Source organism: Macaca thibetana, chromosome 20 (assembly GCF_024542745.1).
Source record: "Macaca thibetana thibetana isolate TM-01 chromosome 20, ASM2454274v1, whole genome shotgun sequence".
Taxonomy (NCBI): Eukaryota; Metazoa; Chordata; class Mammalia; order Primates; family Cercopithecidae; genus Macaca; species Macaca thibetana.
The window spans coordinates 27,561,949-27,588,111 of NC_065597.1; the positions used below are offsets into that span (position 1 = coordinate 27,561,949).

The 26,163-nt window shown below is 49.8% G+C and overlaps 2 protein-coding genes across 2 annotated transcripts in view; both read right to left on the reverse strand.

Annotated features, from left to right (window-relative positions):
• The window catches only part of MEAK7 (MTOR associated protein, eak-7 homolog), a 672,801-nt gene that overhangs the window by 85,678 nt on the left and 560,960 nt on the right, over window positions 1–26,163 (reverse strand). The window lies entirely within an intron of this gene.
• Window positions 11,282–26,163, reverse strand: part of COTL1 (coactosin like F-actin binding protein 1) — a 52,927-nt gene continuing 38,045 nt past the window's right edge. Inside the window, exon 4 of the mRNA XM_050773798.1 lies at window positions 11,282–12,039. Coding sequence (XP_050629755.1) covers window positions 11,929–12,039 — 111 coding nt within the window. The 3' untranslated portion in view covers window positions 11,282–11,928. The remainder of the gene's footprint in view (window positions 12,040–26,163) is intronic.

Here is a 26,163-nt window from a genome sequence, read left to right on the forward strand (position 1 = left end):
AGACAACGTAAAGGAGCTAATGAAAGGACGGCAGGGAGGTTCAGTGGGTAGTTGGGGGCTGGAGGGCCCTGGATAGTGCACCTCCCCCTGCCCCCATCCATGCAGGCAACTGTAGCTCAGTCATAGCCCCTTGTTACTCTGCAGGAATGTAAACCCAGGGTTAGTCGATCTTCATGTTTGTCAAGAAAAGCTGAAAGCTAGATTTTTAGGTGAAATCTTTTCATCTATAAATGTTAGCACCCAATCCAAACTTTGCACTGGGGCTTCCAGGCATTGTCGTGCAAGTCATGCCCTGCACAACTCCAAGGACATCAGTTTTGTGTTTGTCCGAGTGTGGGGTGCTCCCTGCCGTAAACTGCACACTGCAAAGCCAGATGTGTGTAGTCCTGTAATGTCAGGGGGCCAAATTTGGCTTGTCACCAGTGTGCCAATTCCAATTCTAAGTATCCAGCCGTAGAGATCTGGCTAGAGAAATTATTGTTCAACTAACCAATGTAAGCCACCAAAAATAGTGAATAGTACTCATGGATGTGAAAAGGTGTTCACCATATATTGACATGTGAAAAAAGCACAGTACAAAAATATAAAGTGCATAATCTTAATTTTTGAAAATAAAGATGTACACATTGTATTAAAAAGTCCACAAGGAGAGAGGAGGGAGAGCATTAGGAAAAAGAGCCAATGCATGCTAGGCTTAGTACCTAGGTGATGGGGTTGACGGGTGCAGCAAACTACCATGGCACACGTTTACCTGTGTAACAAACCTGCACATCCTGTACATGTACCCCGGAACTTAAAATTTTTCAGAATAGTCTGCAAGGCTGCACCCCCAAATGTGAAAACAGTGACCTCAGAGAGGTATAAGGTCATTTTTATTTTCATCCTCTTTATCTCTGCGTTTTCTCAATTGTGATGGCATGTAAATACTTATAAAATTTAAAAAATTAAGTTCATTCCAAAAAGTCTTCTAATGACTGGACGCAGTGTCTCACACCTGTAGCGCCAGCACTTTGGCCAAGATGGGAAGGTCGCTTGAGCCCAGGAGTTCGAGACCAGCCTGAGAAACATAGCAAAACCCCGTCTCTACAAAAAAAAAAAAGCCAGGCATGGTGGCCTGTGCCTGTAGTCCCAGGCACTTGGGAGGCTGAAGTGGGAGGATCGCTTGAGTCTGGGCAGTCGAGGCTGCAGTGAGCCATGATTGAGCCGCTGCACTCTAGTCTGGGCAACAGAGTGAGATCCTGTCTCAAAAGATAGTAACAATAATTCTTCTAAAATGGAATCAAAATTTGTTTTCCAGCAAAAAGGAAGAGAGTAGGGATGTGGCCAAAAGCAATGGTTTTCAAACTCCAACGTATTTCAGCATGGCCCTGGACAGTTGGCTCAAACACAGATTACTACCTGTCCTGGCTGTGCATGGAATAGGTCTTGTGGAATTTGCTGTTTAAGCAAGTATCCAGGTGACGCTGGTGCTTTGGTCCCCAGACCATGCATTTCAAACACTGGGAAAAAAGGCCTTATTAGGCTCTGTACGCTGTAAAGATATTCTCATAAGAATATCTAAGACTCACCTGGTAAACTCGCCTAAAATGTAGTTCTGGGACCATCCCCAAAGACTGAAACTCACTGGGTCTGGAGTGGGGCCCAGGAATCTGCATTTTCACAAACACACAGGGTGGTTTTACTGTAGGTGGTTTCTGGGGACAGCCTTTGAGAAGCACGGCTCTAAAAGCCAACCTGGAGATGGGATTGAGGGATTACTGGTCTCTTTGTGGTGTGAGCTCATTTAGGTGGCATCCATACATTAAGTGAGCAGCTACTGGGCTCCCACTGTTTGCCAGGCACTGGGCCAGGAGCTGGAGGAGCTGGACAGATGTATAAGACATGCCCCTGGTGCAGCCCTGGGCTCTACTAGGGATGATAGGGATTGCGGGCAGCCAAATGCAGCCAGCACCCAGGTGGAAGGCATCTGAGGAGGCTGGGGGATGGGGACAGGGGTACAGGAAATGAGGGCCTGGGCAGTGAGTGCCCTCGGGCTAAGGGAGGCAGTCTACAGGAGGGCACTGGGAGCTTTTGGGGCCATTCAGTCTCTTGACCTTTCAGACAAAGAATTTGGTTCTCAGCAGCAACCAGCCTCATTCTGGTAGCGTCTGAATCTTTATACTCAGAACTCGTTCATGGCGCAGCCATCTGTCCTCTCTGTTCTTAATTGACCCTCTGTAAGAACCCTCATTACTTTCTTCTTAGCTTCCTGCTGATTCTTCCAACAGGTGTACTAAACCAAATCGCCTGTTCCAGGTGAGCAGTTTGACATTCCTCCCTCTGATTAGCAGGTACTACATGAATTCCCTTCTTTGGTTAAAAAGTATTTCTTGGCCGGGCGCAGTGGCTCAAGCCTGTAATCCCAGCACTTTGGGAGGCCGAGGCGAGCAGATCACGAGGTCAAGAGATCGAGACCATCTTGGCGAACACGGTGAAACCCCGTCTCTACTAAAAATACCAAAAAAAAAATTAGCCGGGCGTGGCGGCGGGCGCCTGTAGTCCCAGCTTCTCGGGAGGCTGAGGCAGGAGAATGGCGTGAACCCGGGAGGCAGAGCTTGCAGTGAGCCGAGATCGCGCCACTGCTCTCCAGCCTGGGCGACAGAGCGAGACTCTGTCTCAAAAAAAAAAAAAAAAAAAGTATTTCTTAACTTTAATACTCCAAACAGACAGAAAAATAGGGAAAATTATCTAATTTCCACATACCCATTATACAGATGCTAACATCTTACTACATGCATCTGTAAGGTGTGTTACCCAGATGCTTACATCTTATTTATTTCCTTCAGCTCTTTTAAAAATACATGAGCCCAGAAAGACACACCAAAGCTCCACTCCAGCACTGTCTTTCCCCCTCCCTCCCTCCTCCCACCCTCCTCCCTCCTCCCACCCTCCTCCCTCCTCCCACCCTCCTCCCTCCTCCCACCCTCCTCCCTCCTCCCACCCTCCTCCCTCCTCCCACCCTCCTCCCTCCTCCCACCCTCCTCCCAGGGCTCACCTCTCGTTTTCATTGTGCCAGATGCATCTCTGCTCAGGTGGACCCACTCGTAACCAAGGTCTTAGGATTTTGTTTGGAAATTTAGCACAAGTGTTATCACTGTGCCCCATCACTTTGCAAGCTGCCTTTTACCCTTGCCTTTATGTTCTGGGGTTTATCAGAGTCATCACAGTTTGTCTTGCCTGTGCATACACACAGTGGTGTGGCCTGTCTTTAGCACTGACACCAGACATGGGAACTGCTGGGGATGAACCAAGGAGCAAAGAATTCCGTGCCTGGTCTCATTCTCTCAGGTTTACCAGAAATAACCCATGCAGTGTAGCCTTCAGTTCAAAGGGGCTTTTTCTTTTTTCTTTTCTTTCTTTTTCTTTTTCTTTTTTCTTTTTTTTTTTTTGAAACAGGGTCTTCCTCTGCTGCTCACACTGGGGTGCAGTGGCACGATCATGGTTCACTGCAAACTTGACCTCCTGGACTCAAGCAGTTCCCCCACCTCAACCTCTTGATTAGCTGGGACCAGACATATACCACCAGGACCAGCTAATTTCATTTTTATTTTTCGTAGAGAAGGGGTTTCCAGCCGGGCACAGTGGCTCACGCCTATAATCCCAGCACTTTGGGAGGCTGAAGCTGGAAGATCACTTGAGCCCAGAAGTTCGAGACCAGCCTGGGCAACAGAGCAAGATCCCATCTCTATTTTTTTTTTTTTTTCCTGAGATAAAGTCTTGCATTGTTCCCTAGGCTAGTCTCAAATTCCAGGGTTCAAGCGATCCTCCTGCCTCGGCCTCCCAAAGTGCTGGGATGGCAGGCGTGAGCCAACGCTCCAGGCCCAAAGGGGCCTCTTTACTCACTGATCCCCCAGTTGCAGGGGCAGCTCCCTCAACCAGTTCCCAGCACAGGCAGACAGAACAGCCCCTGCCCCAGACTCCCTGGTGTGCCTTTAGCCTTAGGGCAACACCCGCCTCTCCTGCCCCACCCAGAGGGAGCCAAAGTCCCACACCTGACACCTGGGGGGCACTTGGCAGAACCCCCAGCCTGCAGCACACGACAGCCTCCATGGCCCCTCCCGGCAGTGGTGTTTTCAGACTCCCTCAGAGACGATTAAAAGGGAGGAAGACTCAGGGTAATGGGGTCAAGCCGCTGGGGTGGAGGAACCAGACAGGTGGACAGGCACACAGCATAGCTGTCCTTCAGGGCCAGCCCTGGGGCAGAGCCAGAGGCGGGAGCCAGCACCCAGGCAGAGAAAACCAGAAAGACCTCCGGTCTCATTGCCCAGTTCAGCACAGACTAGGTCCGAGCCCCTGAGCAAGTATGGATTCTGTGTGTGGCTTGAAGAGCTGGGCAGGGCCCCACCTCCTCCCCTTTCAGACTGGGGAACTCCACTGAAGCCGACCCAGTGACCACTTAGTGAGTACCTACTGTGTGCAAGGCCTCACGCCGGGCACTGGGATGGGGCACCTGCCCCAGAGAGGCGCACAGTTAGTGGGGGAGGGGAGAAGCAACTGGAGGAGGGAGGGAAGAGGGCGGACTCATCCCCCACGGCTGCCACAGTCAATCACCAAACCAGGGGCTTAACAAAGATGTTCTCTCACGATTCTGGAGGTCAGAAGTCAAAGATCAAAGTGTGGACAGGGCCATGCTCTCTCTGGAAGCTCTTCCTGCCTCTTCCAGCTCCTGGTGGCTCCAGGCGTGCAGAGGCCTCACTCCAATCTCGGCCTCTGCCTTCACGTGGCCATCTCTCTCGTCTCTCATCTCACATCTCTTGTCTCTCTTGTCTCTTGTCTCTCATCTCTCTTGTCTCTGTCTCAAATCTCCCCGTGATGCCTGTTACGGGATTTAGGGGCTACCCTAAATCCAGGATGATCTTTAATTATATCTATAAAGACCCTTTCTCTACATAAGGTCACATTTACAGGTTCTGGGGCACAGACAACTCTTTTGGGGGTCATCATTCAGCCCACTTCACAGGGCACAGGGAACCTTCTAGAAGAGGCAGACCAGCAGAGACCAGTCTCCCTCTAGAGGGAAAGAGAGGAGCCTTCAGAAAAGTAGAGGAAGAATGTCAGGGCCCGGATGCGGGCATGCGAGGAGGAAGGTGGACAAGGTCCTGGCTAGAGGGACACGCAGAGCCCCTCCGGCCCTTCTGGAAGTTTGCCCTTGACCACAGGTTGCTGAGTGGGTGAGGGGTAGCAAAAAGCTAACATGGAGTTGCTGTTGGAAAAAGGTGAAATTCTCTTCTCAATTTAGGATGAACTGTTTTGATGGGCAAAGAAAGGCTCAAAATTAAGGCATAATCCTGAAGAAAAAAAGCTCTAAAACATATTTTTCCCTTAGTTTTATGACTTAAGAATTTATTTGGCCAGGTGTGGTGGCTCACACCTGTAATCCCAGCACTTTAGGAGGCCGAGGTGGGCAGATCACATGAGGTCAGGAGTTTGAGATCAACCTGGCTAACACGGTGAAACCCCGTCTCGACCAAAAACACAAAAATTAGCCAGGTGCGGTGGCACGTGCCTGTAATCCCAGCTACTCAGGAGGCTGAGGCAGGAGAATTGCTTGAACCTGGGAGGCAGAGGTTGCAGTGAGGCGAGTTCGCGCCACTGCACTCCAGCCTGGGCAACAGAGTGAGACTCCATCTCAAAAAACAAAACAAAACACACACACACACAAATCAACTGAGCATGGTGGCGGGCGCTTATAATCCCAGCTACTCGGGAGGCTGAGGCAGGAGAATCGCTTGAACCTGGGAGGCAAAGATTGTGCCACTGCATTCCTGCCTGGGCGACAGAGGGAGACTCTGTTTCAAAAAAAAAAAAAGAAAGAAAGAAAGAAAAGAAAGAAAGAGACAGAGGGAAAGAAAGAAAGAAAGAAAGAAAGAAAGAAAGAAAGAAAGAAAGAAAGAAAGAAAGAAAGAAAGAAAGAAAGAAAGAAAGAAAGAAAGAAAGAAAAGAAGGAAGGAAGGAAGGAAGGAAGGAAGGAAGGAAGGAAGGAAGGAAGGAAGGAAGGAAGGAAGGAAGGAAGGAAGGAAGGAAGGAAGGAAGGAAGGAAGGAAGGAAGGAAGGAAGGAAGGAAGGAAGGAAGGAAGGAAGGAAAGAAAGAAAGAAAGAAAGAAAAGAAAGAAAGAAAGAAAGAAAGAAAGAAAAAGAAAGAAAGAAAGAAAGAAAGAAAGAAAGGAAAGGAAGGAAGGAAGGAAGGAAGAAAGAAAGAAAGAAAGAAAGAAAGAGAAAGAAAGAAGGAAAGAAAGAAAAGGAATTTATTTACATTCAAACAAAAACGTAATATTGCAAGTGCCTCATCTATCAGACTGGGAGGAATCTCAGAGCTGAAAGCAACCCCAGCGCAAGGCCAAGCTTCTCTCGCTCCCAGAAAGTCTCACTGCATTGATGCCAAACTCGGTGTGGACACCTGGTCAGCACAGTGCACCACAGACCAGAACTCCTGGGCCGGAGGTACCTCCTGCCTGAGCCTCCCAAGCACCTAGGACTACAGGTGTGCGCACTGCGCCTGGCTAGCTTTTGTTTTCATGCTGTTGGGACACCATGGCCATGGTGAAGTTTGACTTCCTGGCCCTTCCTCCTCTTTGGATAGCAGCCTGGATTACTGGAGTTCCTGCTCCATCCTTCCTGCAGCATGCAGGGAGCACCTGCCGAGGGAGTGCTGGGGAGTGGTGGTGTCCTGGTCTGTGAGGCAGCTGAGGACCCCGGCAGACTAACCAGTCTCCTTCTGTTGCACAGAATGTTAGGGTTCACTCATTCATTCATTCATTTCTGTGAGATCCTACAGCATAATCTCCTAAAAGATGTTTGAACCCGGCACTGCCTGGGTTCAAATCCTGGCTCAGCTGTTTCCTAGGAGTGTGTGGTAGGCTGTATTTCTCTTCACAAACACTTGGTGACCCCCGTTGCAAGAGACGGGTGCATCCCTGCCCCGCTGAACCTCCTGTAGCTGTGTGACTCACCTTGGGAACTCCTCAGAGGGGACAAGCATCCTGCCTAAGGTCACGCGGCCCCTAGGTGGGGAGCTCAGGTTCCAACCGTTCCCCTCACACCGTGCTGGCTCCCAGTCCCAGCCCCACCTTCCCAACAGGGATAGAAGAGCCATGCCTTTTGCTCGCTCCTAAGTCCCGCCCAGGTGGAGACATTTGTGTACTCAAAGTGATGCCAGCCAAGCCCTAGATTCATAATGGCAGCCCACGGGCGGTGACATTGACAGGCAGGGGTAGAAGGATCAGATGGCTCCATCACTGCCTTGGGGTTAGGCCTGAGCTGCTGCTCATGGCCACAGCCCTTGCCCCAAACAAGGACGGTCCCCCAGGACTGTGCAGAGTCACTATAGGAATCTAACAGATCACATCACGCTAAGCACCTGGCAAGGCTCAGCTCACTTAGTTCTTACAATAAATGCATGAGGGAAGTGCTGTGATCATGGCCCTGTGTTATAGAGGGGGAAACTGAGGCTCAGAGAGGTGACACTGCTGGCCAAGGTCACCTGGCGGGTGAGCCACGGACCTCAGACTCAAACCTGAGCCTAAGGCTGAGCTCTGAGCCACGGCTGTGCTGCCCACTGTCTCTTACTGAGTCATCTGGTGACCGGCCTTTTCTGGTTCTTTTAAAAAATTCTTTCTACATCACTTGGACTGTGCAGATTTTCTGGTTCTTGTTTTTCTCTTTTACGGTTCACTAAGAAATGGGGAACAGAAAGATTTCAACGAGGGCAGCCCATCCTCAGGGCAGGAGCTACAGGGAACTTTACCCCAGCCAGGGCGGCACCCTGGGCCTGGACCCCCTCACCAGATAACCTGTGGGGTATAAACACCCAGCACAGTTGAGAAATAGGGCCGAGTGTGGTGGCTCACGCCTGTAATCCCAGCACTTTGGGAGGCAGAGGTGGGTGGATCACAAGGTCAGGTGTTCGAGACTAGCCTGGCCAACATAGTGAAACCCTGCCTCTACTAAAAACACAAAAATTACCAGGGCGTGGTGGTGGGTGACTCTAATCCCAGCTACTGGGGAGGCTGAAGCAGGAGAGTCGCTGGAACCCAGGAGGCAGAGGTTGCAGTGGGCTGAGATAGCGCCACTGCACTCCAGCCTGGGTGACAGAGCAAGACTCTGTCTCAAAAAAAAAAAAGGCAAGATTTCTCTGCCTTCAATGGTCTCATGATCCCTTGGGATCCCCCAGCAAAGGCCCAAGCTGCAGTTTTCGAGTTAAAGCCAAGCTCTTTGACACACAAACAAGCTGCTTCAGACCCTGGTTCACCCGTGGGCAAACATTCCATGGAGGCTGTGTCCACACTTTCCTCTTCCTCCCCTCCTTTCCCTACGTTCTCAGCTCAGGTACCACCTCCTTAGGGAAGCCCTGCCGCATACCCCAACCAGATCCAGGGCCCTCATGAGCTCTCACAGAACCTGGGCTTTTTCCTCTGAAGGGGACTTATCCTCATCTGGAAACACGCACCCTCTGGTGGGACAAGTTGACTAATATCCGTCATCCCTACTAGACTCAGCCTCCTTGAGGGTGGGGGCTGTCTGAGTTTGTTCATCATCAAATCCCCATACCTAGGCCAGTGCCTGGCACATAGTAGGGGCTCAATAAACCTGTCTGCACTTGCCCTTCAAGATTCCACTCATGGCTGGGTGCAGTGGCTCACGCCTGTAAGCCCAGCATTCTGAGAGGCTGAGGTGGGAGGATTGCTCGAGTCCAGGAGTTTGAGACCAGCCTGGGCAGCACAGGGAGACCTCCTATCTACAAAAAATACAAAAATTAGCTAGGCGTGGTGGTGCACACCTGCAGTCCTAGCTACTCGGGAGGCTGAGGCAGAAGGATCGATTAAGCCCAGGAGATGGAGACTGCAGCGATCTGTGATCGTGCCACTGCCCGCCAGCCTGGGTGGCAGAGTGAGACCCTGTCTCTAAACCAACAAAACAAAAACAAACAAAAAAGATTCCACTCACAAGAGGAACCCACGGAGGAGATGCAGACCTCCCTTCCAGCCCCTCCTGCCCGGGATCGGGGCCACTTCTGCAGCTGTCTGGAAAGGAAAAGCCGGCGTTTGTTGAGTCCGGCACTCCGATTTCACTAGTCTGGAATAGAGGCCTCATCTGTATTTTCAAAGCTCCCAGTGATCCTAATTCACAGCCAGGGATGAGGCCACAGGCCCAGGGGCAGAGCTGAGAGCTGCTCATTCTTTCTAGTCCACTTTGGGGCAGGGAGTGGGGTGGGCAGTGAGCCTGGAGGAGGGCTTGGCTGACCAGGAGATTCCAGGAGAGGATGGAAGGCTTGCGGGGCGGAGTGCATGGTGACATGAAGTCATGCCCATATTCTGAACGGAGCCCAAGTTCGGAACAGAGCTAAAACCCGTGCACTGGGAACGGACCTAGTTTAGCTCCCTCGACTCTAGGTACAGGAAAAGATGGAAGCCCACGGAGCTAACAAGACCAGGGGCAGGTGTGAGATAAGAACACTGCGCCCTGACAGGCACCCTTTGCCTGCACAATCTTCACTGCGTCTTAAGCCTTTCTACACGTAGGCAATGTTGTGCATTTTGCAGATAAGGAAACCGAGGCTGAGAGGTTAACTAAATTGCCTAAAGCCACACAGCTAGCTGTGAACAGATGAGCAGAAATTAGAACCCAGACGTGGCTGGAGCGGGCTGGGGCTGGGGGTGGTGGCGACCTATGGCCCCCTGCCACCTGGGCAGCATGATGAGGGTCTTGTCCATACCTTGTAGGATTCCTTCCTGCCCTGATTTCGGCTTCTGCCCTCTCCCCGCACCCTCCCTGCCCCACGCTCAGCTCCTCTAAACCCCGCTGTCTGTGTCTGAAATTCCTCTGCCCTGATTCTGGGCTCCCACAGGGTCTGGTGTGCTGGAAGTCCAGTTTCTCAGCTGTAGGATAACCTCGGAAAGGATGTCACGGCCAACGAGGAAGATGCTTTCTCTGGCTTTTCCTAAAAAGGCAGACAGGGGAGTTCTGGCCACTCAAAAAGAATCACTACCTGTGGTCCCATCACTGTCCCACATGTGTGGCCTCCCCGCTCCCTTCACAAGCCACAGCACCAGGGGCGTGGAGAGATCTCAGTTCAAATCCCAGCTCTGGCTGGGTGTGGTGGCTCACGCCTGTAATCCCAACACTTTGGGAGGCCGAGATGGGCAGATCACCTGAGGTCAGGAGTTCGAGACCAGCCTGGTCAACATGGCGAAACTCCATCTCTACTAAAAATATAATAATTAGCCAGGCATGGTGGCAGGTACCTGTAATTTCAGCTACTATGGAAGCTGAAGCAGGATCATCTCTTGAACCTGGGAGGTGGAGCTTACAGTGAGCTGACATCTCCCCACTGCACTCCAGCCTGGGCGACAGAGTGAGACTCTGTCTCAAAAAAAAAAAAAAAAAAAAAAAAAATCCCAGCACCGCCACTTTCTATCTGGGTGACCTCAGGTGAATGAGTCCCTCTGAGCCTCAGTTTTGAGGAAATGGGGACAAAAGCAGCCCCTGTTTCTTATGGGTGCTAAGAATGAAATAAGCTAGTGAGCACGAACGTGCCTGGCCCCAGCAGCTCCGCAAACACCCATTAAATCTGAAGGTGATGATGACTGCCTTTGTTTTTACAACAAAGGAAAGAACTTTGTAGGACAAATCAGAAACCAAACTGTTTTTTGAAAAACAAAAAAACATTTATTTCTGTAAACTGTCTGAGCGCAGAGATGTTCTTTACAATCCCAATACAGTACAGATTTCTTCCCCAAAATGAAATGAGCAAGGAAAAACAGAAAAAGAGCTATATCAAATGTGCTCATGAAGAACCAAGCCAATCTCATCTTTCTTCAAAAACCAAACAAAACTATCCTTTTGAATGCGTGGTGCAGGCCTAGGATTGAAGCCACAGGCTTCTGGGGTGCTGTGAGCCCCTGGCTTTGCTCAGCTCACAGCTAGCACGGCGGGCGGAGCAACCCTTTCGCCGAGTCATCCTCGCAGCTTGCACAGAAGCTTCCTGAACCTAAGGAATCCGTTCCCAGCTCTCCTTAAATTCCCAGTCCCCACCCTGGGCCTCTCTCCCTAACGTTCTTGTCGCTTTGGGAGCCTCTGAAGTGAACCCTGAAATACTCCCTCTGTCAGCTCTGGGCTCAGACCTTTGCCCTTCTCTGTGTCACAAGGAAATTTCGGTCAGGAGGTTGGGAACAGGTGGTTTCAGACCGTGCAGCAAAGCCACTGCCAGGCAAGTTTTAAGGCAAATTTTATCTCTTCTTATTCAGTCTGAGCCAGACCTAACCTTCTCACCACCGAGCAATCCTGCCTCTGCTGGACATGCAGCTTAGGCAACTCTGGATGGAGGTGGGATGAGGGAGCCCAGGGCAGATTCCAGGAGGTCTGGGCCTGACGAGGGAATGGACGTGTGTGCTTATGAAGGCTGCAGGCACCGGGTGCAGCTCCTGGCCCAGCTGCCCCTCAGTGGTACACAGGAAGCAGGGCCCAAGAAAACTGAGATGGCAAAACAGGCCCGGGCTCTGGAAAGCAACGTGAGGTCGTACAGATCTCACTAGGCAGACCTCATCTCATGGAAGAGAAATGCCAGGAAAAGGGGTCACTGCAGGAGGCACCTCGGATCTGATGGCAGGCAGGACCTTGCATCAAAATGATTTTTCTTTAGAACAAAAAAGAGGGGGAGAAAAGAAAAAGAAGATCAAAGAAAGAGGTTCCATGAGCGTCATGAGATAGGACACAGCAGGGTTCTAAGGGAAGCAGGAAGGTGGGGGCTGCGGACACAGGGTGGCGGGCGCTGCCTCTCATGGCTTCTTTTCTCCCTGGTGGGCTGGTGGGCTGGTAGCTGAGGCCGGCGGTCCTCTCCCCCGGGGAGCAGGCAGATGACTTTGGCAAGGGGCGGTGCGGGGGGGGCTGGGGTTACTCTGTCTGGGCGTCGTAATTGGCTCCCCCCGCCTTCTTCAGCTCGTTCTTGATGAAATCTTCCTCCAGCTCCTTCCGATCACTGATCACAAACTCCTTAGCGAAATTCTGTAAGAACAAAGGAAAACACAGTGTTCCTATTAAGAAGGAAGGGACAGGATGTGAGGGTGGCTCAGGCAACACACTGGGAAGCAAAGCACTGAAAACCCTGGCGAGGGATGGAAATGGAAATTCAGCAGCAGAAAAAACCTGACTGGGGAGGAGGGAGTGAGGCAGATCTGATGCTGCGTCTTCCCATGTCCGTGGGGACAGCCCGAGGAAGCCGGGGCTGGAATTTTGGCTGTGTTACCTTGGCCAAGTCCCTTCAATTCTCTGTGCCTCAACTTCCTCATCTGTAAAAAACATCTTGTCAGGAGAAGAATAGGTCATGAGGTTGGAAAGGCAGATGGGTGTTCTGGTAAATGTTTAACACCAGGCGCTCCAAAAAATAATAACAATAATAATAAAAGGACAAAAGCTCAGATTGGTGTCTTTTGCCCATTTCCATGGTGTAAATAGTCCCACAGTGGCTGATGTCAAGCTATCAAAGTGACGTCACCATACATGGAGGTGGAAGGAGACAGGCGTAACTGGCTCTTGCCAGCTGGGACAAGCAAGCTTCAGCCACCGATGTTCCTAATGATGCAGGAGCCTCCAGTCCTGGGTCTGCTATGGGCTCTCCACCCGCACTGAGTTACACAAGGGTAGAGGCTCTGCCTTCATTCAACAAATACCATCCAGGCTGTGGGGCTACAGGGCTGAGCAAAATGGATACAGTCACTCTCTCCTCTTGGAGTACACAGGTTTCACCCACAGAACCTGCAGGCACCCATGGTGCACTCAGTAAACACTTGTGGCATGAATGAGGGAAACAGGTGACCTGGCTTATCAGACAGCCCTAAGCCATGATGATACACAGTTACTGCCATATGTGGATTGTAAGACTTTAACAAACGAAATTTCAGGATGATGATGGACAGCTTGACGAAAAAAAAGCTATCAAAACCACAAATAACAAGTCTAAAGGTAAGAAAATCATCCGCATTTAAAAAAAAGCCCATAAGGAAATAACATAAACAATGACCATCATTTTTTTTTCTTCTTGAGAGAAAAGCCTATTGCCCAGGCTGGGGGGCAGTGGCGCAATCTTGGCTCACTACAACCTCTGCCCCCAGGCTTCAAGCCATTCTCATGTCTCAGCCTCCCGAGTAGCTGGAACTACAGGCGCCTGCCACCACGCCCGACTAATTTTTGTATTTTTAGTAGAAGCAGGGTTTCGCCATGTTGGCCAGGCTGGTCTCAAACTCCTGGCCTCAAGTGATCCACCCAGCTTGGCCTCCCACGGTGCTGGGATTACAGGCGTGAGCCACCACACCCGGCCAACCACAATTATTAAGCATTTCTGTGTACCAGCACAGTGCCACAGTACTGAGAATGACACACAGTAGTAAATATGAATCATGGAAGGTGGAAGGAACCCCTATGTCCATCAACAGAGGAGTGGATTATCAAAACACGGTCCGTCCACACAATGGAATATTCCTCAGCCACAGAAAGGAATGAAGCACTGCCACATGCAACTATATGGATGAACCTTGAAAACTGGACACTGAGTGAAAGAAGCTAGGCATGAAGACCATATATTGTCAGCTGCCATTGGTATAAAATGTCTAAAAAAGGCAAACCCATACAGACGGAAAGCAGACTTGTGGTTACAAGGAGCTGGAGATAGGAACAGGAAATGATAGAGACATTCTAAAATTGGGATTGTGGTGATGGGTGCACAACTCTGCAAATTCACAAAAAAGTACTGAAAAAGTACACTTAGGATGACTTGCTTTTGTGGTACACACATTATACCTCAATCAAGTTCTTTTTAAAAAGGCCCGTAAGGTGATCAGCATTATTTCCATTTTAAAGGTGAGAAAACAAAGGCTGGAGATTACAATGCTTGTCCAAAGTCAGACAGCCAGAAGGTCCAGTTGACGCCAAAGCTGGCATCTTGAAAGAGCCACCATCTTCTTTGGGATGATGAAAAAGTTTTGGAATCAGACAGAGGTAAGGCTTGTACAACACTGTGAATGTTCTGAAAGTCACTGAATTGTACACTTTAAAATGGTTTGGGCCAGGTGTGGTGGCTCACGCCCATCATCCCAGCACTTTGGAGGCCCAGGCAGGCAGATCACCTGAGGTCAGGAGTTCGAGACCAGCCTGGCCAACATGGCGAAACCCCATCTCTACTAAAAATACAAAAATTAGCCGGGCATGGTGGTACATGCCTGTAATCCCAGCTACTCGGGAGGCTGAGGCAGGAAAATTGCTTGAACCTGGGAGGCGGAGGTTGCAGTGAGCCAAGATCACACCACTGCACTCCAGCCTGGGCGACAGGGCGAGATTCATCTCAAAATAAATAAATAAACATACAAATAAAAAGGTTCATTTTATGTTATTTGTTAATTGTCCACCACAATTAATAAATAAAAAGCAAAAAAGTCACCATACCACCAAGAATGATGAGCCCAGGAACATCCTCAAGGTCAAGCTTTACAATAAAAAGACAAAACATTTGGTGTGCAAAGCCACTGAGAACACTAACAAGGTGGAGAAGAGGAGGTTAATTTTTATCAAGCAGCTCATGTGTGCCAGGAACAGCCTCACTCATGTTCTCTTTCAGTCCTCAGTATATTAGCTTTATTTTATTTCACTTTTTGAAGATAAGACTCATAGGCTGGGCTTGGAGAGACTTGCCCAGAATGAGAAAAACACCCTTTAGATCCTTTCTGTTCCCACCCCACTATAGTATGTTACTACGTGTATGTGATCAGTGCAATGAAAGAACACAAGTTGGATGTAAGAGCCAGAAAGGAGAATCGAGAATTAATGCATTTCTCAACCCTGAGCCCCACAGCATGAGGGCGGGGCGGAGAGTGTTCAGAAGGAGGAAGCCAACAGCTTAAGATGCTTATAGAAGAAAGTCCAAAGTTCCTCTGCTTCGTGATAGCTATATGTGGCAACCTACAGAAATAAGAACACTTGAAGTTTGAGTCGGTTAGCTATTAGAAGATTTAGATTAAGAAAAATAAGTTTGAGGGCCAGGGATGGTGGCTTACGCTTGTAATCCCAGCACTTTGAGAGGCTGAGGTGGGCAGATCACGAGGTCAAGAGATTGAGACCAGCCTGGCCAACATGATGAAACCCTGTCTCTGCTAAAAATACAAAAATTAGCTGGGTGTGGTGGTGTGTGCCTGTGATCCCGGCTACTCGGGAGGCTGAGGCAGGAGAATGGCTTGAACCTGGGAGGCAGAGATGGCAGTGAGCCGAGATGGCGCCACTGCATTCCAGCCTGGCAACATAGCAAGACTCCATCTCAAAAAAAGAAAAATAAGTTTGATAAGGTCTAAGAAATCTAAAATGAAAGATACATGGTGCTAGGCACAGGCCAACCTAAAACCAGAAGTACTTAGATAATCAAATTATAATGAAACAAAAAGCAGCAAAACAGACAGCAGATCTAGTAAAACATAACAATAAATGTAAATGAACAAAATTACCTTTAAAAATGCTATGTTTCAAACTACAAAAAAAACCCTCAAACCTTGTACTACGTACCAGAGACATGTTTAAAATCAAAAGATTAGCAGAAAAATGATTCCAAGTTATACAAACAAAATATATACAAAAGCAACCATATGATCTCTGAAAACGTTTAAAGCCAACTGAATCTCACAAGATAAACAGGGTCATCCTGCAACTTGCTAACCCTCCTGGCTCAGCCAATGTTCTTTCCTCTCTGCTCGGTACAAAAGAGAATGGAAGGTTATTTTCCCTGTAGAAGGGCTGTTTTTATTATCAGTACTTAGAGAGGCCTTAAAAACCAAGTTGTCCAGCAATCCGATTACTGCCAAAAAGCAAAGAAGGGTTAGAAAGCAAGTGTCTTAACACACTGAACTGACTCACACCTAAAAGTCCTGTATTCATATTTCATTTCCAATTTATCCTCAGGGGAACACAGAGAGTTAGATTGTACAAAATTGAGTCCTCCCTCATTCCTTACTGCTTTTCTTTTCTTTTCTTTTTTTGCCTCTTCAATGACCAAGAAAGACAAAACTTTAAACACTTCTGAAGCTACAGTGACCGTGGCCATGCTGTAGGCCCCTTTAGAACAGACCCCAGATTGTCTGTTCGGAAGAATCCTGACATACTGCCTCCAGGGGTGGGCTGAAGACCTTGTATTCAGACATGAGCCTATTGGCTCCCTTCACCTTCAGTCTGGCTGACAGCTGGCGCATTTGGCACTGCTCCTCTCCTCACACAAGAGCCCCCACCGCATGGCTGCCAAGGTGTACAGCCTGGGACTCACTGCAGCCCACGCTGGTGCGAAGCTGAGCAGAGAGAAGGGATGGATGGAGGACACTGGAGGGCTGGGCTTCCTCTGGGCCTTACCATTGCCATGACCTCATAGACAGCAGGGCTGGTGGTCCTTAGAGGTCATCTCTTGCCCCTCAATTCAGAAGGGGAAACTAAGGCTCGGTGAGTGACACCATGAGGCTGGTTAAGTGGTGGTCATCCCCCAGCCCACTGCTCTCCACCCTTGCACCTGGGTCCGCTCGCCTCTCCCCTGTGCCCATCGGCTTCCCAACCCTCTTCGTGTCTCCTCCTCGTGCTGCTCCTGTGTCGTGTCCACCCCTTCCTCATTCTTTGAGCCTGGTAGTGACTCCTAGCACCTTCCAAATAAAGTGTCTGCATCTCAATCCAATTATCCCCCTGGGACTGGCTCCCCGCTGTCACCTCACTGGCAGACTGGTCATGCACAGGCCCGCTGCCTAGACGTCCCGTGGACACATGGGTGAGACAGGCCTGTGACCAACAGTGGTCAGTTCCCTTGGAGCCAGAGCTGGACCCCAGCCTGCTCCAGAGTGGACACCAAGCCGCTCCCACCTTCTACAGGGCCAGCACCAACTCTGCAGGGGCCCAGGTGGTCAGGCTGCATGGAGGGGGTACTAGCAGGCCTCCATCCTACACGGGGTGCCCCAAGCCCCCAGAGGCTTACAGAGGTGAGCCAGCACCTCCCATTCAGTGCGTGGACTCCACAGAATGTCCCCAAAATGTCTGACCTGAGCCTCAGCCCACAAACCAATTCAAAACAACCTCAGCACCCCTCCACCTCCACGCTTTCCAGCAGCTCCCGCAAGATAAGGGAGTCGCAGGCACCACTGGGGAGTAGGTTTCATTGGAAGTCTTCAAAATGAGGCAGAAGCCGAGCGAAAATGGCACTGGGCAGATGGAGTCTGACTTGGGAGCAATGCCTGAGACTGGAGGGAGCCTGCGTGGAGCAGCTGAAGTCTGCCTCGCACCTGAGGCTGGAAACCATGGGGAACATATGTATGCAGAGTGTAGCCACCCCTATGCCACACACACCTCCTCACAACACAGCACTCGCCAGCACCCACATGCCACCAACACCCACGGGGCCAGGGGCAGGTGGCAAGATTCAGGAGGTAAGTCCTTCATCAGCAGGAGACTTCCAGGGCATAGAGCAATGCGGATACAAACAGAATTTTAAATTTTCTTTTTTTGAAACTCAGTCTCACTCTGTCACCCAGGCTGGCGTGCAGTGGTGCGATCTCAGCTCACTGCAGCGTCAACCTCCTAGGTTCAAGCGATCCTCCCACCTCCGCCTTCCTAGTAGCTAGAACTACAGGCACAAGCCACCATGTCCAGCTGATTTTTGTATTTTTCTGTAGAGATGTGGGTTTTGTCATGTTGCCCAGGCTGGTCTCCAACTCCTGGGCTCAGGCGATCCACCCGTCTTGGCCTCCCAAAGGCCAGAATTTTGAATTTTCTTTCTTCCCTTTTTTTTTTTTTTTTTTTTTTTTTTGCTGTTGTTTTGAGACAGGTCTCACTCTGTCACCCATGCTGCCAGGCTGGAGTGCATTAGTGCAATCTCAGCTCACTGCAACCTCCATCTCCCGTGCTCAAGCAATCCTACTGCCTCAGCCCCGGAAGCAGCTGGGACTACAGGTACACACCACCATGCCCGGTTATTTTTTCTTTCTTTGTAGATAACAGGGTTTTACCATGTTACCCAGGCTGGTTTCAAACTCCTGAGCTCTAGTGATCCACTTGCCTTGGCCTCCCAAAGTGCTAGAATTACAGGCGAGAGCCACTGTGCCTGGCCTGGAATTTTCAATTTTCTACTAGCCACAGTGAAAAATGTAAAAAAGAAACCAGTGCCATTAATTGTAATAGTATTTTATCTAATCCAATATATGCAAAATATTGTCATTTCCACAATGTCATCAATGCTAAAAGTTACTGACGAGGTCCTTTACATTCATTTCTTTTTTTGTTTGTTTTGTTTTTTTTTTTGTTTTTTTTTTTTTTTTTTGAGACGGAGTCTCGCTCTGTCGCCCAGGCTGGAGTGCAGTGGCGCGATCTCGGCTCACTGCAAGCTCCGCCTCCTGGGTTTGCGCCATTCTCCTGCCTCAGCCTCCTGAGTAGCTGGGACTACAGGCGCCCGCCACCGCGCCCGGCTAATTTTTTGTATTTTTAGTAGAGACGGGGTTTCACCGTGTTAGCCAGGATGGTCTCGATCTCCTGACCTTGTGATCCGCCCGCCTCGGCCTCCCAAAGTGCTGGGATTACAGGCGTGAGCCACTGCGCCCGGCCTACATTCATTTCTTTTGAACCCAGCCTTAGAAACGCTGTGTTCCCTCCAGGTCTACGCACACAGTGATATGGCCCGGTGCACTTGAAGTGGCCGGCAACAGTGCAGGTCTAGACAGAACATTAAAGAGTCTGAAAGAATAATGTGATCAGGCAAAGAGAATCATGAATTACAGAGCTTAGAGCCCATCTGAGGGGGGTGGACATCTGCGCCATGTCCAGATCTGGGTGGTGGCTTCAAAGGTAGGCACCACAAACATTCAAAATACACAAAAACTTGGGCCAGATGCAGTGGCGCACGCCTGGAATCCCAGCACCTTGGGAGGCCGAGGTAAGTGGATCACCTGAGGTCAGGAGTTCAAGACCAGCCTGGCCAACATGGTGAAACCCCATCTCCACTGAAAATACAAAAAATTAGCTGGGCATGAGAGGCAGGAGAATCGCTTGAACCAGGGTGGTGGAAGTTGCAGTGAGCTGAGATCGCGCCATTGCACTCCAGCCTGGGTGACAAGGGCGAAACTCTGTCTCAAAAAAAAAATACACACACAGACACACACACACACAAATTCATCAAGTAGTATTCCTAAGATCTGTGCGTTTTACTCTGTGTAATTTGTTTCAGTTAAACAAAATAGTGAAGGGAGGTGGTGGGGCGTGGTGGCTCATGCTGGTAATCCCAAGCACTCTGGGAAGGCGAGGAGGGAGGATTGCTTGAGCCCCGGAGTTCAAAACCAGCCTGGGGAACATAGTGGGACCCTGTCTCTACAAATAATAATAATAATATTAATAATAATATATAGCCAAGAGTGGTGGTGTGCACCTGTGGTCCCAGCTACTTGGGAGGCTGAGGCAGGAAGATCACTTGAGCCTGGGAGGTCGAGGCTACCGTAAGCCATGATCACAGCACTGCACCTCACCCTTCAGACCTGCCATTGCCTCTTCATTACGTAGAGGACCAGCAGCAACCCAGAGAGGGGACACAGCAACTTCCCGGCAGGGCCCTGGGATGCGTTCCTGGTGCCGGCCCCACTTTCTCCCCACATCCCGCCTCCAGAGGCTGCTCTAGACTGCCAAGCCCTCGAGGTGGCTGCCACAACCTGCCAGAGACTGCACGGCAACATGTGTCAGTCTGGGGGCACTGGCACCTGTGGCTGAAGAAAGCTCTTTGTTTTGTCGAGGAGCTCGGTGCTGCTCTCTCATCGCTGCCAGACAGGGAACTTCTCTTTTCTTGCCAAAGCAGGATTTTTTCCCAAAGGCCTCATCCACCTAAGTCTGACTCCAAATGGCTGAAGCTGCTTGAATGGTTTGGAATTATGCAATCAGCAAGTGGAAGACAAGTTTTTTTTGTTTTTGTTTTTTGAGACGGACTCTCACTCTGTCGCCCAGGCTGGAGTGCAATGGTGCCATCTCGGTTCACTGCAACCTCTACCTCCCCGGTTCAAGTGATTCTCCTGCCTCCACCTCCTGAGTAGCTGGGATTACAGGCAACCACCACCACGCCTGGCTAATTTTTGTATTTTTGGTAAAGACGGGGTTTCACCATGTTGGCCAGGCTGGTCATGAATGAAGACAAGTTTTGTCCCTGTGACCTTTCTCAAGTGCTTATACATTCATGCCTCAAAGATGCAAAACAAACATGCAGCAAAACTTGTCTCCACCTTTCTGAGGAGGGTAATACAGCAGAGGGCACGGGTTAGGTACGGGGACTCCGTACAGAGTCTAGCCGTCTATTTGCAAGGCTGGATTTTAAAGTGCATGTTCTCCTATCTTGGTTTTAAATCATCCTTTTCTTATTTATTTATTTAGAGACGAAGTTTTTGCTCTTGTCACTTAGGCTGAAGTGCAGTGGCACAATCTCAGCTCACTGCAACCTCTACCTCCTGGGTTCAAGCGATTCTCCTGCCTCAGCCTCCCGAGTAGCTGGAATTACAGGCACACCCCACCACGCCCTGCTAATTTTTTGTATTTTTAATAGAGACGGGGGTTTCACCATGTTGGCCAGGCTGGCCTCGAACTCCTGACCTCAGGTGATCCACTCACCTCAGCCTCCCAAAGTGCTGGGATTACAGGCGTGAGCCACCATGCCCAGCCCATCCTTTTCATTTTTATTTTTATTTGTTTTTATTTTTTGAGGCAATGTCTCGCTCTGTCGCCCAGACTGGAGTGCAGTGGTGCAATCTCAGCGCACCACAACCTCTACTTCTGGGTTCAAGCAATTCTTCTGCCTCAGCCTCTGAAGTAGCTGGGATTACAGGCATGAGCTACCACGGCCAGCTCATTTTTGTATTTTTAGTAGAGAGAGGGTTTCACCATGTTGGCCAGACTGGTCTCGAACTCCTGGCCTCAAGTGATTCACCCACCTCGGCCTCCCAAAGTGCTGGGATCACAGGCGTGGGATCACACCCCACCCCTTTTAATTTTTAAATGGCTCCCAACTGCCCGGGCTTAAACCCCAGCATGCTGGGAGTAGGTTCGGGCCAAATACAAACAGGCACCGTTGTCCACAGGCATCTCCAGTGGCCTGAGCCTCACTGGGGACTCAACCTCCCTAAGCCTGAGTCTCCTCATCTGCAAATGGGGACAACAGCAGCTTCACATCCTAGGGTTGCTGTGAGGGTCATATGAGCATAAAAGGGGCTTGCACACTTGATGAGAATGCCTGGTACAAAGTGGAGTGCTCTACAGTCAGAGAGAATGTTCTACAGGACTGTGGGCTCACCTTCATTCTCAGGATCGTTAGGGGAATTTGAGATATAATGAAGTTCCCTCAGTCACTCAGAGTGAAGACACAGGCAGTAGCTGATTCCTCTTCTCATTCCTAACGTTTACTTTGTAACGAAGGGAAGTCCCAGGAATTCCTTGGAATAACCAAGTCAGTGAAACTGGCAGAGAGAAGATGACAAATCGGCTGCAAACTCCAAAGCCAAGCCCAGGGTTAGCTTCGGGGGAACCGGGAGGCCTGTCAGGGTACAAGTGTAGGGTCTGCTACTCAGGAGTGTTTGGGCCATGAGGATATTCCAAACCAATGCAGAGAATGTGGGTGCAGGGGAAGCTCCGGGGAGAAAACATGAGTGGGGGTTCTTGGGCAGTTCCATTTGTGAAGTCAGGAATGCGTATTTCTATGAAGTGGGGCCCAGGAGAGGAGCTGATCTTCACTGTATTGAAAGACAATGAAAGCAACACAATTTGTTCTTCCCACGAACACATGTTAGTAAACACTTGAAGCCAAATTCTGGTACTTACTGGTCTCTCTGACAGACTGAGAATAGAAAAATAGAAGCAGCGGGCTCTAAAATGCCCAGAAGGCAGTATTCAATGGCTCTGGGCCCTGGTTTCCACCTCTGTGAAAGGCGGCTAGACAACCGGTCCCCCAACCTTTCCCCACCGGTCATCCAGGGATCCTATGCATAAACCTCCAGAGCACATGGACATGGGACGAAGTTCCACCAGGGACACCAGATCCTAAGGCAATGGGGGAACCTGGCATGCAAAAGTCAGCTTTGGGATCAGAGCACGGCTCTCACAACGAAGGCTGCAGGCTGGCTTCAGGTCCATCCCAAACCCTCGCAACAAGGTGTGGGGGCTAGAATCTCCCCTCCCACAGGCACGAGATGGCGCTGGGGATAGACAAGACACGTGCTGGCCACATGAATGTGTCCTTTCCACAAGTGGGTGATGATGACTTATAAACCAAAGACCGTGGACTGCTGAAGAAAAGCAGCCACAGTCCCCAGCACCCTGCATCTTGCTAGGCGACAAGGCAATCTCCAAGGAATGGTAGCCAATTGAAAACGCACAGCCATGAAGCCCACTGGGCACTCACTGGGTGCCCGCTGCCAACCCCACCAAGGCCCCTACACCTCCCTCCCACAACTAGTCAAAGTGCTTAAAAGACTGAGGTTTTAAAATCTACCAGCAAGGCATCATTCACTCAAAAGGAATGGGTTCTTTTTTGTTTGTTTGTTTGTTTGTTTGTTTTTTGAGACAGAGTCTTGCTCTGTTGCCCAGTCTGGAGTACAGTGGTACCATCTTGGCTCACTGCAACTAGGTTCAAGCGATTGTCCTGCCACAGCCTCCCAAGTAGCTGGGACTACAGGTATGCACCACCACGCCTGGTTAATTTTTGTATTTTTAGTAGAGACAGGGTTTCACCATGTTGACCAGGCTGGTCTTGAACTCCTGACCTTAAGGGATCTGCCTGCCTAGGTCTCCCAAAGTGCTGAGATTACAGGTGTGAGCCACCGCACCTGGCCGGAACGGGTTCTTATAATAGGCATGAGTCATCATAGATAAAGGGAAAAACTAACAGATCAAAATGGCACTGGCTAGGGTTTGACAGATTCAGGAACAAAGGCACCCAGGTCAAACCCTCACAGTTCAGGAGTGACGCGACCCTGCTGTACTGTGAGAGAACAAAAGCCAAGACAGAGGCACACGGCTGTATTTCAGGTGGACACAGGGTAACCATCTAATGAAGATGGAAGGCATGTGTCCCAGAAGCACGCTGTGGCATCCTAGAAGCACGCTGTGGCGTCCTAGAAGCACGCTGTGAGTGTTTTTGCCAAAACCAAATAGGGGCAGCTGTTATTATGCCTGGATCCGTGACCCCGACAGAGCCCCCGACCTCTTCAGCATTTGGGCAACTGCCTGGGGTCTAAGGCTCAGCTTTCCTGACCACAGAGATTTACAGAAGCCCCATATGCACCTTGCCTAATTTCTAACTACAGCTTCATCTAGACCAGGCATGGAAAGCATGCGGGAAACATTCTTCTCTCTCCAGTGTCCACAGCAGACATCACAAATTAATCATGGCACTTTCCCCACCGAGTCCAGGCTTAACCTCAGAATCCCCCTTAACCCAGAGCTCCAAATAGCCCAGGCTTATTGATCAGTCGACAAGCTAGAGATTAAATCCAGGTTCAGATCTTCAACTTCTGCCCCATCGAAATTGTGCCCAGCATTTCTTATTCCTCAGCCACATCCATGTTTGGGGATTTTTCCCAAAGAAGTAACATAATTTTTTTTTTAATGACAACATACATACTCAAAGATGTTCATTGCCGGTAAATACCAGGCTGTTTCCATTTTTTCAGCAAAAGTTGGAAAAGTAAGTAAATAGTATCTATGTAACACTTCATATACGCCAGGCACCTATACATGGTATCTTACTGAATTTTCACAATTCCATGAGTGAGATATTATCGTACACATTTTTCAGATGAGAAAATTGAAGACAAGGGAAGTGAAGTAGCCAGCAGATCACAGGATTCACTCCACGCCAAGGAACTCACCAGGTGGAGGAACACACACAGGCATGCATGCACACACAGATATGCACACACACACACACACACGCAGGCATGCACACACACAAACACAGATATGCACACACACCCCCACACACACACGCAGGCATGCACACACACAAACACAGATATACACACACACCCCCACACACGCAGGCATGCACACAAACACAGATATGCACACACACACCCCCATACACACACGCAGGCATGCACACACACACAAACACAGATATGCACACACCAACACACACACACACACAGGCATGCACACACACACACACAGATATGCACACCCCACACACACACACATGCAGGCATGCACACACACACAGGCATGCACCCACACAAGTGCACACACACACACAGGCATGTACCCACACAGGTGCACACACACACAGGCATGCACACACCCTCCCACACACATACATGCACATGCACATACAGGCATGCACACACAGACAGACACACAGGAATGTGTCCACACAAACGTATACACACACAGGTGCATAGAAACACAGGTATGCACACACATATGCACATTCAGGCATGCACACATATACACATGCATGCACACACATAGACACATGTGTGCATACACACAGATGCATGCAGTGCACACACAGGTATGCACACACATGCACATCCAAGCATGCATACACGCATGTACACATACGTGCACACACATCCACACTCATACACAGGAGTGCACACACATACACATATATACACACAGGCACACACACATCCACTCCCACACCCAGGCATGCAGCACACACACACCATACACAGGTGTACACACACACAAAATGGGTGTCACAGACTTACATATGTTGTACTACATCCACTTACAAAATAATATTTGGCCATTACAATAATAAAAACAGGCTGGGCACGGTGGTTTTTGCCTGTAATCCCAGCACTTTGGGAGGCGCAGGTAGGCAGATCACCTGAGGTCAGGGGTTCACGACCAGTCTGGCCAACATGGCATCTCTACTAAAAATACAAAATTAGCTGGGTGCATTGGCATACACCTGTAATCCCAGCTACTTGGGAGGCTGAGGCAGGAGAATCACTTGAACCAGGAGGCAGAGGTTGCCATGAGCCGAGATTGTGCCACTGCACTCCAGCCTGGGTGACAAGAGCAAAATGCCATCTCAAAAGAAAAATTATAAAAACAAAAAGCATTTATGAAATGTCAAGAGAAAGGACACAGGCTATATCTCTGCTCCGCTAAAGGCTGTGGCAAGGGCTCCATGGGAAGGGGCAGACCCCTCTGTGTGAGGTCGGGGGTAGTGGCTGATCACTTAGCTCCTGCATTTTGTCGGAACCCTTTGGGCAAACCACAGTGACTTAGAATAAAACCACCATGGGGCGAAGACTAAGCATGTGTGCCTGTTTCATAAGGGAATCTCAAGAAGCAAGATGTCCAGGAACAAAGAATGGCAAGAGGTGGACAAAAGCGTGCAGGCAAGGGGAAGAAAAGACGGGGAGGAAAGACACTTGTACACAGGGGAAAGATTGAGAGTGCAATGAGCCTTTGGCCTTTCAGAAAGGCTGGGAAACATGCCCTTCACACACAAAGACCTCTCCAGATTCATTTCTTCAGGTTAAGACCTGTACATGTTCGAATGCTGCATCCTCACGGCACAGCGACTGGATACCGTGCTAGCAACTGTGTCGGTAATCACCGCACCAGAGCGTCCGGAGGCCAGCTGCTGGCAGGTGCCTGGGGCAGGTACCAGGCTAGGGCACGCTGGCACTGGTCTGGAGTTTGGTGGAGGGCAGCCAGGTCACAGCCTGCTGGGCAGAATTCTTTGCTTATTAAGGTGGCTTCATATACATCCCAGGCCCAAACCTAGGGTGCAGGGATCTCCTTCTTTCTCCTAAGATTTTTTTTTCTCTAAGACTTTTTTTTTGAGACAGGGTCTTGCTCTGTCATCCACACTGGAGTGCCACTGCATCCTCACAGTGGTGTGATCATAGCTCACTGCATCCTTGACCTCCTGGGCTCAGCCTCCCGAGTAGCTTGGACTATAGGTACATGCCACCACGCTTGGCTAATATTTTTATATTTTTTTGTAGAGGCAGGGTCTCGTTATATTGCCCAGGCTGGTCTGGAACTCCTGGGCTCAAGCAATCTTCCCATTTCAGCTCCCCTAAGGGCTTTTAACCTCTTAAGTAAAAGATCCACAAAGCAGACCCATCGCTCTTCAGTTTC